Source organism: Phoxinus phoxinus (assembly GCF_949152265.1).
Source record: "Phoxinus phoxinus genome assembly, chromosome: 6".
NCBI classification, from domain to species: domain Eukaryota; kingdom Metazoa; phylum Chordata; class Actinopteri; order Cypriniformes; family Leuciscidae; genus Phoxinus; species Phoxinus phoxinus.
In genome coordinates, this window is record NC_136881.1 from 44,343,414 (window position 1) to 44,358,252 (window position 14,839).

The window sequence follows — 14,839 nt, forward strand, 5'->3', positions numbered from 1 at the left end:
TATTTTCTTTCTTTTTTTTTGCGGTTCGAGTTGCGGTCCGGGTTAGTTGAAAACGTCGGTCGGGTGCGGGTTGTTTATACATTGACCCGCACATCACTGCTGTGCACGCAGTGGTGCTCGGGCACGAGACATGAAGGCATCTGATTGGTTCTTTACATTCGCACCGAATGGCAGTGATTGGTCGGAGTTTTTACTGTCCTACAGCTGCTACAGAGGTCAGATTTGTTTCATTCCTTTTTCTGAACACATAATGTATTGACTACTATCAGAATGGAAGGACACTTTCACCCAGTATAATAAAAAATGTTTCTGAACAGGATTACCAACCCTACCTTTAACTGGACTTAAATAAATAGTTAAAATGTGCTTATTTGAGAGAGAGAGATGCACACACACCACGGGCTGAACATACGGGCAGGAACACCGATCGCTACGATTGATTACAGAAGCTCACAGTCAGACGAGCAGGATCTGATTACGGCGCATTAATGGAGACAAGTGAAGGAAAGTGCTCAGCTTACGGTGTTCCGGGTGCGTGTGATCCATGCCTGTGTGTGTTGCGATCCGAGGGTGTGGTGTGTTCCTCTACAGCGGATCAGAAGAGGGTCGCAGAGGTTCATGCGGTGGATTCGACGCCTGAGTTGAGCTAAGTAAAGGGAAGTTGTCCTGCCTATCGACTCATGTGTGCCTCTTCTGGAATCTACTTGCTGCAGTAACTGCCACAGACTTTTACAAAGGTTTGCAGTTCTTGAAACAAAGTTATTTGCGGGACCACCAAACCAGACGGAACACACAACAGAGCTCCGTCATGGACGCCCTCAGCATACAGCAGGTGAGTTTCATGAATCTAGTGCTCCTCAACAGGCCATACTGAGTGTAGAGAAACAAGCCGATCGACTTACAAATCGATGGCACACACAGGGAGCGAGACCCAAAGGCACTCGAGACATCAGATTGTCACGAGTATCACATATTGCCGCAGTAGCATCCTCTACCCCAGATACGGCTCTGACAAGGATTGCAAACACTGGTCTCCTACCACCGCCTATACATCTTGAGAACAGATTTGAAGTATTAATGAATGTAAATGAGGAATCCCCAAACGTGATGAATGTGATCGAACACAGACTGGATAAGCCAGTAGCTAACACTGATGCTAACTTGTGCTCAAGGTCGAGCAGACAGCGGCACTCAGCTCAGAGCGCAGCCGAGCACACGACTCTGATAGTAGGAGACTCCATTATCAGAAACATTAGTAGCAGGGATACAACTACGTGCTGCCTTCCACAAGCAACAGCTTCTGATGTAAACAGGGAACTTGAGAACATTCTGATGCAACATAAGACTGCAAATCGACTCATCATTAATGTGGGGAAAAATGATATTCATAAAGAGCAGTCAGAACTCCTCAAGAAGAATTTCAATTAACTTTTTGAAACTCTTAAAAGACTGAAAGTTCAAACATTCATCAGTGGACTTAAAACATCAACCTCTTTCTTGAAAACAAAAATCTTTCTTCAAAAGTGTGTTAACCCTCTGGGGTCTGAGGTGTTTTCTGGGTCCTGGAGGTGTTCTGACATGCTCTGACATTTGTGCTTATTTCTGTTACTTGTGACATTTTCATGGCTAAAGTCTTATTACACTGCATTCAGCACAAACTCTGCTACAATAGTATGTTAGCAGCATGTATTTAAAAGTTTGTCGTTTTGAGATAATATAATTTATGCGTGGTTTGTGAAAATGACACAAAAAAAAAGTCACTGAAATAAGGTCAAGAAACCCAAACTGATTATTTCTACACAAGCCTTTTGAAAATTGTATCACGTAGCCTAGAATATTTGCTCCAAAACGATGTGAAAACCATCCTGAATACTCATTCAGATAAGACAATATATGGATATAAAATTTGTAAGACATGTCTTGTGTAAGAAAGCTTTATGCGAGTAGGCGTAAACCACCCATGAATATTGAGTGTTTCACAGCTGAGAGAGACAAAGAGCCTCCCATAATGGCCCTATTAGGAGCTCTCAGGGCCTATGAGGAACTTTGAACAAAGAATGAGGAGATTTTAAAAAGAATCCAAAGATACACAACAAATGGCAAAAAAGCACATTATTTAACACACTGAACTAAAGACAGAGACTTAACCAGTCATAAACATTTGTGCCATTCCTGAAACATAGTGCATACCTGTCATTTCCAAGGTGTTTGATTTTTCGCTTTACCTCCTCATGCTCATGTTGAAGTCAGCAGGACGATACCTAAAAGAAAAAAAAAGAAAAGCTGTGAACATGCTGATATCAAGAGAAACTAGGGCTGCACGATTTTGGGAATACATTTTACATTTGTTCTGGTTAAAATTGCTTTTTAAAATGTATAAAATACACACACACACATTTAACAATAACACTAACTAATATAATTCAGAATTATTTCTTACCTTAAAATCTTTCTTGTCTTCAAATCGCGTTCTTCTTCTTCTGATGTAACTCCAATAATCTCACAGCATGTCTTCCAAACTCGACGACTGCAGAGGACTGATAAAGTTTGCCGCTTTGTTGTTGAGGTAATGGGCGCGCTCGCGCGACGCGTGGACGATTTGCATCTCTATATGTTTTGCGCGTGTGGGTGTGGTCACATTAAAACTAATGAGCAAGTGTTAGAGAACCTGGATATCTTGTTGGTTTTATACAAATTACTTAAACAGAGAATATCTGTTTTCGTTTTGAATCAGGTCATTTAAAACTACACACTTAAATGATTATAAAGATATAGAGCTCATAAATGTGTGATAAGTATTCGCTGAGTTTTGTTTATGTTTAGAGACGTCCTCAAGAAAAAAAAAGTTCACGAGACGTAGAGGCAGAAAGCACACCCTGTTTAATTTCTTTATTTTACAAAAGCACAACGTTTTGTTTTGTTAACCTTAATTAGTGGACACATACAAAAGTAGACATCTCACAGATTAATTTTTTCATATTTATTAAGTCTGTATGACCATATATGACGAAGTATTTTAAGTTTATTCAGCTGCTATGTAAAAAAAAAACGCGCAAATCACGCCGGCGTGATTGCCGACCCCAGAGGGTTTAATATATTTGTTTACCAGGTGGTCCGGCCCACATGAGATTATGGCAGTGCAGTTAAATACAATCGGATATCTGTTGTTAAAAAATATTAAGCCATTACTTGCAAATGTCCGTTCAAATTAAATTTTACTACGATTGGTTTGAACACGTAAAACAACACTTCATTAACTATAAACATCCTAAAACTACACAGCATTAAACTAACAAATCATTTGACAAATAGCTGTAACAGGATAATATAGCATGACATTTTGCGTTCCTTGTAGTTAATTCATTATCATGACATAAAATTTCACGTTCAGACGTACAGGTAATACAAAAACTAATAAATTACCTCATCCGTGATCACGATTCATTAATTCCATACGTCTCTGGATGTTGAAAACGACATCTCCCATCGTTCCACTCTCCTTCCTAGCGTCATCAAGCTTCGCCTTTGTTATTGTTGGAAACAGCGCCCTCTTGTGGCTTACAATCTTACATACTGTAGCTTTAAAGCTAGAGTAGGTAATGTTGGAGAGCTAGCCAGATTTGAAAGTGGCACCTCTTCTAAGCTCCGCCCCCTCCTGTCAGTGCTCCGTCCAAAGCTACGCCCCCCCACAAACATGAACGCGCATCCACATTTGGAGTCAGCTGCATGTACCTACCAGTGATGCGCGGGTTGATCCAAAATGAGCGGGTGCCTGCGCCCGCGGTTACGAGTCATCCAAAAATATTTTTAATGATATTCGGGTCGCGGTCGGTCGGGTCGTTTACCTTTGTAATTTATATAGTACTAGACACAATGTTCTATGAAATACATAGGTCTACACTTTATTGGCTGAATGCGCGAGGATGACGCACGAGCAGTCTGCAGATGAAAGTGGGAAATCCTTATTTACCTTTTGAATGTTGAGCGCGTTATTAACTTTTGAATAAAAGCTGACGCGGGACAAAATGCCCGATTTCCCAACGCGTTGAACTGAGCAATGCCATTGTGCAATTTTAATAGGCTACTTTTAAACGCATATAGCTCAGTAATGTCAGTTTTATGTAGCCTATTTGCTGAGAGGGGGCGGGATTTTTGTTGGGAAAGTCCGGGGAGAGACGCACACTTCGATTAGACTGGATAAACACATGCAGCATCTTAATTGTTAAGAAAATGAAACGAAATAAATGAATAAATCAAGCCTTTATTACAAAACACTAGGCTATATCATACAGCATTCAGAAAAATGCGCACCCCTAGTTCCTCCGTCTACGGCCCATGACGCGATGAGCATTTACTATAGCTACTTTAAAAAACGCGGGTCGGGTACAATATTTTCTTTCTTTTTTTTTGCGGTTCGAGTTGCGGTCCGGGTTAGTTGAAAACGTCGGTCGGGTGCGGGTTGTTTATACATTGACCCGTGCATCACTGCTGTGCACGCAGTGGTGCTCGGGCACGAGACATGAAGGCATCTGATTGGTTCTTTACATTCGCACCGAATGGCAGTGATTGGTCGGAGTTTTTACTGTCCTACAGCTGCTACAGAGGTCAGATTTGTTTCATTCCTTTTTCTGAACACATAATGTATTGACTACTATCAGAATGGAAGGACACTTTCACCCAGTATAATAAAAAATGTTTCTGAACAGGATTACCAACCCTACCTTTAACTGGACTTAAATAAATAGTTAAAATGTGCTTATTTGAGAGAGAGAGATGCACACACACCACGGGCTGAACATACGGGCAGGAACACCGATCGCTACGATTGATTACAGAAGCTCACAGTCAGACGAGCAGGATCTGATTACGGCGCATTAATGGAGACAAGTGAAGGAAAGTGCTCAGCTTACGGTGTTCCGGGTGCGTGTGATCCATGCCTGTGTGTGTTGCGATCCGAGGGTGTGGTGTGTTCCTCTACAGCGGATCAGAAGAGGGTCGCAGAGGTTCATGCGGTGGATTCGACGCCTGAGTTGAGCTAAGTAAAGGGAAGTTGTCCTGCCTATCGACTCATGTGTGTGTGTGTGTGAGAGCTGGGACAGTATTCTGCGTGAGATAAGGGCTACTCTCACCCCTCCTCAGTGCTGCCGCTGATTCCTGGACCGCGGAGCTGTGGGAAGGGACGAACTCCCGCCTCATCTCGTCCGCGGCCCGCTCGTCTGGCCAGGGGTCCTGGAGTGTGGTTTGGGATTTGACTAAAGACTGTCGAACTTTTCTTTCAATACATTTTATTTTTATGCTTGGTTGGTGATTTTTATATACTGGTATAGGACAGGATTGGGAGTATGAATCTAAGCTGATGGATTGGGGAATTGTGCTGTAGCATTAACTGACCAGTGAGTTGCTATTTTATCATTGTGAGTCAATTTTTATTAAATAAATTATATAAATTCAAGAAGTGGTGGCAGTCCTTTTCCTGTCAGTGGAGAAAACTAAATGCTGGTATAAATTCAGAACTTCACATTCCCGTGTGTGTGTGTGTGTGTGTGTGTGTGTGGGACTGTGTTCACACTGCACTGATGGAGAGTGTGTGTGTGTGTGTGTGTGTGTGTTTCTGTCTGTGCTTATTTGAGAGAGAGAGAGAGACAGACGCGCGTGTGTGTGTGTGGGACTGTGTTCACACTGCACTGATGGAGAGTGTGTGTCTGGGTGTGTGTGTGTGTGCGTGTGTGTGGGACTGTGTTCACACTGCACTGATGGAGTGTGTGTGTGTGTGTGTGTGTGTTTCTGTCTGTGCTTATTTGAGAGAGAGAGAGAGAGAGAGAGAGAGACAGACGCGCGTGTGTGTGTGTGGGACTGTGGAGAGTGTGTGGAGAGTGTGTGTGTGTGTGTGTTTCTGTCTGTGCTTATTTGAGAGAGAGAGAGAGAGAGACAGATGCGCGTGTGTGTGTGTGTGTGTGTGTGTGTGTGTGTGTGTGTGTGTGTGTCTATTGGCTCATGTGTAAACGTGTGGATGTTATCAATTATTTTATATTTTATACATTGAGTTCTAATGCACTTTTAACTTTAACCCTTAATTCCTCCTTCTGTGGTTAATCTGCACGTTAATCTGCACATTAGCAAGCGGGGGAAACTGTAATCGACAACTATTTTGATAATCGATTAGTCGGTTTGAGTCATTTTTTAAGACAAAAGTATTCTTTGATTCCAGCTTGTTAAATGTGAACATGTTCTAGTGTCTTCTCTCCTCTGCGACAGTAAACTGGATATCTTTGAGTTGTGGATCAGTGGATATTTTGGGAAACACTGATCCACATTTTTCTGACATATTATAGACCAAACAACTAATCGATTAATCGAGAAAATATTCAACAGAGGAATCATCATGAGGTCATGAGCTATATCCAGTCGTTATATAGATGAGAGCTCAGACTGTTCACACAGATGGAGAGGATGATGGAGTTGTGCTTGCCGCTGTTGCTTTGGCTTAGTTGGGGACATTAATATTCAACAATATTACTGGCATTACTTCAGGTGGACGATATGATGACGCAATTTTCTTCTAGAAACGAACTTTGTTATTATTCTCATGTTATCACTGTGAAGCTGCTTTGATACAATCTGTGTTGTAGAAAGCGTTATATAAATAAAGGAGACTTGACTTTACATTTTCGTGTCTCGTAATTCAATTACGAATTATTACATTGCAAGGATAGTCTATTTCAGTTTAAAAATGCAAACTTCGACAGAAGAGTTAAGTAGTTTGCCTAATACTGTCAGTCATTTAACATTTCAGTCGAAAAACAGTTGATGTTATGTTTATCTGCTTAACTCTTACCTCACACTCTTCACCGGTAAAGCGGGAGCGCGCTGGAGTAATGTGTGTGTGTCTGTGTGTGTGTGTGTGAGAGAGAGAGCTTGTTCACTCTTCACCGGTAAAGCGGGAGCGCGCTGGAGTAATGTGTGTGTGTGTGTGTGTGTGTGTGTGTGTGAGAGAGAGAGCTTGTTCACTCTTCACCGTTAAAGCGGGAGCGCGCTGGAGTAATTCGAACAGTAATACTTTGATTTGTCTGGATAATTGTCTGATTACTGGATAATTTCCATTTAATAATTTATCAAAAATCACAGGAACGTTATATCTTATGTGTATAATTACAGTCAGCCTCAGTGGGCCTCACAGCGCCTCCTGCAGGCACAGACAGGGATCGGAAGTGCGAGTGAGTGTTTCCGGCGACCGGGGTTAAAGCTTCCAGTGTGTTTGTGTGTATTTCTATTTCGCTGCTTTAGAGGATGGAGGTCACGAGACAGAGTAAGACGATACAATTATCAAAATACATCACTGTAAAACCTCACGCGGATCCACGCATAGACCTACACTCGCGAGCGCGCGCTAATGTGACGGTGTGTGTGTGTGCGCGCGCGCGAGTGTATGCTAGCGATGTGTTTATTTGTGTGTGTGTGTGTGTGTGTGTGTGTGTGTGTGTGTGTGTTGATGTGTGTTAATCTTGTATGGTGCAGATTTTAAGGAGGTTCTTCCAGAGGTGTGTAGCGCGGTGCAGGAGGCGGACTTCATCTCTATAGACGGAGAGTTCACAGGTCAGTGCTTCATAATTGCGAGTGTGTGTGTGTGTGTGTGTGTGTGTGTGTGTGTGTGTGTGTGTGTGTGTGTGTGTGTGTGTGGGTGTGTTAATACTGTGTGTGTTATTGTTGTAGGAATCAGTGATGGGCCGTCAGTCAGTGCTTTGACCAATGGACTGGACACACCGGAGGAGAGATACACCAAACTGAGGAAGGTAAAGATCACACACTCTCTGTCACACACACACACACACACACACACACACACACACACACACACACACGTTTCTGGTCAATCTCATCTTCAGATAAAGACACTCGTATTGCTGTGAATGTGTGGAACAAGCCCCGCCTTCTCTAAAGAGCTCTGATTGATCGTCATATGCTGTTTAAATGTGAATCGCAAGTCTGTTTTGGGGTGTATTTGTGTATAATTGCCTTATTCGTCCAATCTCCTTTCATACAGACACAACTGGTGCCATTTACTTAATTTATAAATCCCTTCTGTTTCTTTCCCTTTGTTAGGAGTTTGATTGACAGGCGATCTGACCAATCGCAGGGTTCACTTAAAGTGCTTGAATTTGACTTTAAAAAAAAATTATTCAGTCCTTAAACCCTTGAAAATAGCCATATATTTGAAAATGTGCTTAAAGTGCTTGAATATAGTTTTTTTTATGTGTTTGTTTTTAATCACTGAGTGTTTACTTTATTAATGCTTGAAGTTTACATTAGTGAGGCTAGTTGTTCTTCTGTGGTGTTTTACTCTCTCCTGTTTCCTGCAGCACTCCATGAACTTCCTGCTCTTCCAGTTCGGCATCTGCACCTTCCGATACGAGCAGAACAAGTCCACGTGAGCCAGCTCTCCCTCCTCTGTGTGTGTGTGTGTGTGTGTGTGTGTGTGTGTGTGTGTGTGTGTGTGTGTGTGTGTGTGCGAGAGAGAGAGAGAATCACCTGTGTGTGTGTGTCCTGCAGATACATCACGAAAGCCTTCAACTTCTACATCTTCCCCAAGCCCTTCAGCCGCACGTCTCCGGACATCAAGTTCATCTGCCAGGTGAGAGAGTGCTGTCGCTCGCCCTGCTCAGGCCACGCCCACACGAGTCCCGATGCGCCTGGGGACGCCGTTACGTTTATAAAGCGCTCCACACTAGCGTTTCAGTGCGCATGAGAAACGCTTGGAGAACGCTAATCCGCCGTTACCCTCACTAGAGGCGGGCGTACACCGGGATCTCGCCGGGCCGGGCCGATCGCCGCGCTGCCGTGTGGTTAGGCGTGTGTTCGGCTCCGTGTGCAGGAGAACCGAGAGGCGAGTGACCGCTCCCGAGCGGATGGGTGTCTATAATCAATATAATGACTACTACGAATACAGCGTCACCAGCGCCGCCTCAGATGCAGAGTGTGTGTTGTGGACGTGCTCTCCCTGAACACCGCACTGAAGACGGCAGCTAAACCCAATGCACTCACGGCGGTTTAACACAATTCCCTTCCCTCCCCTTCCCAAAACCGGTCAAATCCTGACAAGTGTCGTCTTCGGATTAAACTGTGTGGACGTCCTCAGTCAGCGAAACCCCTCAAGATCAACAACACACTTTTGTGTTTTAACCTGACTGTGAAGTTACACTAGTTACACAGTTTTATGCTGGTTTAGGTCATGATTTCGGTTCTCTACGCTAATTGTTGATACGCTAGCACACGCTGCTAATAAACACAGCTTTATACTCGCGTAGTCCGTTTGCTTTGTAATAAGGATTATAGAAGTGAATAGAGACCAGCTCTGCATGAACAGTGTTGCTCTTGATATTGTGAGTCCCAGTCTCCGTCTCCATTAGGATATGATGCGCTGGGTCATGTTTTGACTGTGACCGTTATGCTTTTGCCTCTATTTGGATCTTGTTGTTGCTTGCGTGTCACCGTATGTCTTGTATATAGCCTTCGAACGCACACTGAGCCGCTTCTGCCTACTTCTATCTTCTTCTACTTTATTTGCTGCTTTATAAAAGTTTGATAAAATGTCAGCAGGAAGAGCGTCACAGCATAAGCCATGTTGATACCAAACCAGAGCCCAGATGAAGTTGTCGGAGGTAGCAACAGTAACTAAGGGGGGCGGGGCTTAGCCAAAGGTGAATAGTGTTCTCATGTTGTGTAATACGTCAGTCCCAAATTATTAATTGTTATTATTAGTCGTGCACTTCTGCTTGAGCCGCGCGCGCTGAATGAAGGCTACCGCTAAACTGGAGCACTTAGTTTGCTAGCGCGTTATTTAACTCAAAGAAACGCATCCTATATGAGATTCATCAGATATATTCAATAAACATAATATTACACATTATTTCTGCACAAAATGACGTGAATGCACAAGTGAACTTGAACTAAGTTACGTGCCGTCATTCAGAATGATCATGTTGTGGACGCGCTTTTCCTGGAGCAACACGGCAACTAAACTAATAATGCACAGTTTTATCACAATATTGTTCTTTATAATGTTGTGTAATATGACAGTCCTGCCGATAGTCATTAGTCGCGCAGTGCCGTTTGAGCTGGAGCTGATCACGCGCACTACAGCGCTAACTCAAGGGATGCATCCAGTATAAGATAACTCAGATATAGACAGGCATACACACAATAAACACAATATTACAACTTAGTCGTGTTGCGCGGGTGAGCAGTGCGTGCGCATGAACCGCTTACTCCATGATCCAGAAGATTCAGCGATTACATGTTGCTCTCCCCATATCACCACGCCCCCCTGCTCTCAGCTCGTGATCTGACTCCTCCCCTTCCTGTTCCTCCCGCTCGTGATCTGACTCCTCCCCTTCCTGTTCCTCCCACTCATGATCTGAGTCCTCCCCTTCCGGTCCCTCCCACTCATGATCTGACTCCTCCCCTTCCTGTTCCTCCCACTCATGATCTGACTCCTCCCCTTCCTGTTCCTCCCGCTCGTGATCTGACTCCTCCCCTTCCTGTTCCTCCCGCTCGTGATCTGACTCCTCCCCTTCCTGTTCCTCCCACTCATGATCTGAGTCCTCCCCTTCCGGTCCCTCCCACTCATGATCTGACTCCTCCCCTTCCTGTTCCTCCCACTCATGATCTGACTCCTCCCCTTCCTGTTCCTCCCGCTCGTGATCTGACTCCTCCCCTTCCTGTTCCTCCCGCTCGTGATCTGACTCCTCCCCTTCCGGTCCCTCCCGCTCGTGATCTGACTCCTCCCCTTCCTGTTCCTCCCACTCATGATCTGACTCCTCCCCTTCCTGTTCTCCCACTCATGATCTGACTCCTCCCCTTCCGGTCCCTCCCACTCATGATCTGACTCCTCCCCTTCATGTTCCTCCCACTCATGATCTGACTCCTCCCCTTCCTGTTCCTCCCACTCATGATCTGACTCCTCCCCTTCCTGTCCCTCCCACTCATGATCTGACTCCTCCCCTTCCGGTCCCTCCCGCTCGTGATCTGACTCCTCCCCTTCCTGTCCCTCCCACTCATGATCTGACTCCTCCCCTTCCTGTTCCTCCCACTCGTGATCTGACCACGCGTGATCTGACTCCTCCCCTTCCTGTTCCTCTAGAGCTCCAGCATTGACTTCCTGGCCAGCCAGGGCTTCGACTTCAACAAGGTGTTCCGCAGCGGTATGTGATCTCACTTCCTGTCATGTGATTGCTGTGTGCTGTGAGTGTGACTGACAGGTGTGTTGCCATAGGGATCGCGTACCTGACGCGGGAGGAGGAGTCTCAGCTGAGGGAGCAGTATGAGGAGAGGCGGGGCCAGATGAATGGGGCGGGGCCTGTGTCGTACACACCCCCCTCAGGGGGAGGAGCCTGCAGTGTGCCTGAGGACCAGAGAGACTTCATTAGGACCGTGGAGTGAGTCACTTACTCACACACTCTCTCTCTCACTCTCTCACTCACTCACTCACTCACTCACTCACTCACTCACTCACTCACTCACACACTCACACACCCACCCTGTCACTCACTTAATTACTCACACACTCTCTCACAAACACACACACACTCACTCACTCACTCTCTCACAAACACACACACACTCACTCACTCACTCACTCTCTCACAAACTCACTCACTCACTCACTCACTCACACTCTCTCACACACACACACACACACACACACACACACACACACACACACACACACACACACCCACCCTGTCACTCACTTAATTACTCACACACTCACTCACTTTCACACTCACTTCAAACTCAATCACTCACTTACACTCTCACATTCTCACTCGCTCTCCCTGGTGACGGTGATATTGAAGGATGATGGTGTGTGTGTGTGTGTGTTCAGGCAGAAGGTGGACTCTCTCCTGAACAGCTCTTATCAGACTCTGGATCTGGAGCCCTGCACCGGGTCAGACTCACTCATATATAATCCTGTATAACAGATCTCATCTAAATATGAGTGTTTATACCCTGTGTGTGTGTGTGTCAGGTTTCAGAGGAAGCTCATCTATCAGACGCTCAACTCAAAGTAAGTCTCGTGTGTGTGTGTGTGTGTGTGTGTGTGTGTGTGTGTGTGTGTGTGTGTGTGTGTGTGTGTGTGTGTGATCTGCTCAGTGTCTCACTCATCTGGTGTTTCAGGTTTCCTAAACTTCATGTGGAGACGCTGGAGACAGAGAAGGTACAAACACTCACTCATTCATAAACATCATATCAATAAACAAACTCTCATACACTGTGTGTGTGTGTGTGTGTGTGTGTGTGTGTGTGTGTGTGTGTGTGTGTGTGTGTGTGTGTGTGTGTGTGTGTGTGTGTGTGTGTGTGTGTGTGTGTGTGTGTGTGTGTGTGTGTGTGTGTGTGTGTGTGTGTGTGTGTGTGTGTGTGTGTGTGTGTGTGTGTGTGTGTGTGTGTGTGTGTGTGTGTGTGTGTGTGTGTGTGTGTGTGTGTGTGTGTGTGTGTGTGTGTGTGTGTGTGTGTGTGTTCAGAAGGAGCGTTTCATCCAGATCAGTAAAGTGGATGAAGAGGAGAGGAGGAGGAGAGAGCAGCAGAAGCAGCAGAGAGAGCAGGTGTGTGTGGGCAAACCCTTACACTCTCTCACACACACACGTGCACTCACACACACATTCTCACTCACACACACATTCTCTCTCACACACACACTCACACTCACTCACACATTCTCTACCACTCACACACACATTCTCACTCACACACACATTCTCACTCACACACACATTCTCACTCACACACACATTCTCACTCACACACACATTCTCACTCACACACACATTCTCACTCACACACACATTCTCACTCACACACACATTCTCTCTCACACTCACACTCACTCACACATTCTCTCTCACACACACACACATTCACACTCACACACACACGTGCACTCACACACACATTCTCTCTCACACACACACACACTCACACTCACACACACATTCTCTCTCACACACACACACATTCACACTCACACACACACTCAGCTCATGTACTGATGGACTGCCTGTGTCACATGACCTGATCCCGGACTTCACCTTCATGACATCATCAGCTCACTGATCTGTGTTACAGGAAGAGCTGAACGACGCCGTGGGTTTCTCTAGGGTTATTAGAGCCATCTCGAAATCTGTGAGTCGTGCACACACACACACACACACACACACACATAAACACTAACATAACTATTATTATTAGAGATCCACCGATTGCTTTTTTTTCTTGGCCATTTCTGATTTGTGCCGATAACGATTTTCTTTGTTAGATTTATATTGACAGCACAACACATCTACTTTTCTTCAATGCTAAAGTATCTTCCTGAACACAAGTAAAGCGTGTAATATGATTGGAACAAACTGCCAACCGCAGCACAGATAACGGCAGTCGAATACAGAGATTAAATAAACACGGCTCAAGTTTGTCAGGTGTGCACACACTATTCATATCAGGAATACTGCAGGAATTATGTACAATAATTAGATGGTCTTACTGTAAAAAGCTGACTACAGTAATTAATCTTGAGGCTCATTAATATTCAAACATTCTTCCTTTAAAGTGGAGCTGATCTAAACCTCATAACCTGTGTGTGTGTGTGTGTGTGTGTGTGTGTGTGTGTGTGTGTGTGTGTGTGTGTGTGTCAGGGTAAGCTGGTGGTGGGCCACAACATGCTGCTGGACGTCATGCACACCATCCATCAGTTCTGTGCGCCGCTGCCCGAGGTAACGGGACGGCACTGGGGGATTGTGGGATTGTGTGACGTATGGCCGTCTGATGAGTGTGTGTGTGTGTTTACAGGACCTGGATGACTTTAAGGAGGTGGCCATGTCGGTGTTTCCCAGGTAAACTGATCACATGACCATCACGTGTGTGTGTGTGTGTTTCTCACGCTCGCTCTGTGTGTTTCAGGCTGTTGGACACCAAGCTGATGGCGTCCACGCAGCCCTTCAAGGTGCGTTACGTGTGTGTGTTGGGTCATGATCCGGAGCTGCTGTGTGTGTGTGTGCGTGTGTGTGTGTTTAATGAGTGTTTGTGTGGCAGGAGATCATCGGCAACACGTCACTGGCTGAACTGCACAAACAGCTGAGAGCGAAACCCTTCAGATCGCCCGTCACTGGTACACACACACACACACACACACACACTACGCATGCTCTTGGTGTGTTCACAGTGTCCTGAAGGCCTCTGGAGTCACGACTCTCATACACACTCTCGTGTGTGTGTGGCGAGCCGGCGGGTGAGATTGAGAGAGACTGTTTTATAATATGGGCTTTTGCACTGGAGGACCTCTTCATAGTTCCTAGATCTATCGGTGGAAGTTCCCGGTTTTGGGCGTGTTCGCACAGCAGGAACGATGTTAGTTCGAGGAACTTATTTTGGAGGAACTGATTTACTCCTGCTTCAGAGTCGGCCTACACAGCGCTATAGGAACCATCCGTGACTTTAGTGTTTGCTGATTGGCCGAACGCAGAACAACAGCAGCCGCCATTAAAAAAAAAAAAAAAAGCTGTGTAAACACACCGATTATTAGCCTATATATTTACTCCAGAAACTAACTCTACGAACATGGAAAACTGTGATAGATGGAGCTCTCAACCTTTAGCTGAGGAGAACATCAACGCACGGCATACGCTAATAACCTTTTATTACTGTCTACTTTCTATGTATAACAGTTCTATATAATAATGTATTAGACAGATCGTAAACTAACGAACAGAGAATGAGAATGTGAGCTCAGTCGTTCTCAGCGCCGTCAAAATAAGTCACAACAACTAGCGTGTCTTACGTCACTTCAGAG

General features: G+C 45.1%; 2 protein-coding genes across 3 annotated transcripts in view; one reads left to right on the plus strand and one right to left on the minus strand.

Moving 5' to 3' along the window:
- mslnb (mesothelin b) overlaps window positions 1-14,839 on the minus strand; it is a gene marked incomplete at its 5' end in the record, with an annotated part of 567,774 nt that overhangs the window by 336,371 nt on the left and 216,564 nt on the right. The window lies entirely within an intron of this gene.
- The window catches only part of parn (poly(A)-specific ribonuclease (deadenylation nuclease)), a 14,565-nt gene continuing 6,565 nt past the window's right edge, over window positions 6,840-14,839 (plus strand). Inside the window, exons 1-17 of one of the 2 annotated variants that reach the window (XM_079616031.1) lie at window positions 6,840-7,050; window positions 7,156-7,306; window positions 7,516-7,593; window positions 7,711-7,790; window positions 8,358-8,425; window positions 8,548-8,629; window positions 11,138-11,198; window positions 11,270-11,432; window positions 11,882-11,944; window positions 12,026-12,064; window positions 12,175-12,214; window positions 12,519-12,599; window positions 13,120-13,176; window positions 13,686-13,763; window positions 13,840-13,883; window positions 13,951-13,993; window positions 14,083-14,158. In XM_079616031.1, the coding sequence (XP_079472157.1) occupies window positions 7,288-7,306; window positions 7,516-7,593; window positions 7,711-7,790; window positions 8,358-8,425; window positions 8,548-8,629; window positions 11,138-11,198; window positions 11,270-11,432; window positions 11,882-11,944; window positions 12,026-12,064; window positions 12,175-12,214; window positions 12,519-12,599; window positions 13,120-13,176; window positions 13,686-13,763; window positions 13,840-13,883; window positions 13,951-13,993; window positions 14,083-14,158 (1,072 nt within the window). In that variant the 5' untranslated portion in view covers window positions 6,840-7,050; window positions 7,156-7,287. The remainder of the gene's footprint in view (window positions 7,051-7,155; window positions 7,307-7,515; window positions 7,594-7,710; window positions 7,791-8,357; window positions 8,426-8,547; window positions 8,630-11,137; window positions 11,199-11,269; window positions 11,433-11,881; window positions 11,945-12,025; window positions 12,065-12,174; window positions 12,215-12,518; window positions 12,600-13,119; window positions 13,177-13,685; window positions 13,764-13,839; window positions 13,884-13,950; window positions 13,994-14,082; window positions 14,159-14,839) is intronic. The other variant, XM_079616032.1, reaches the window with a different exon arrangement.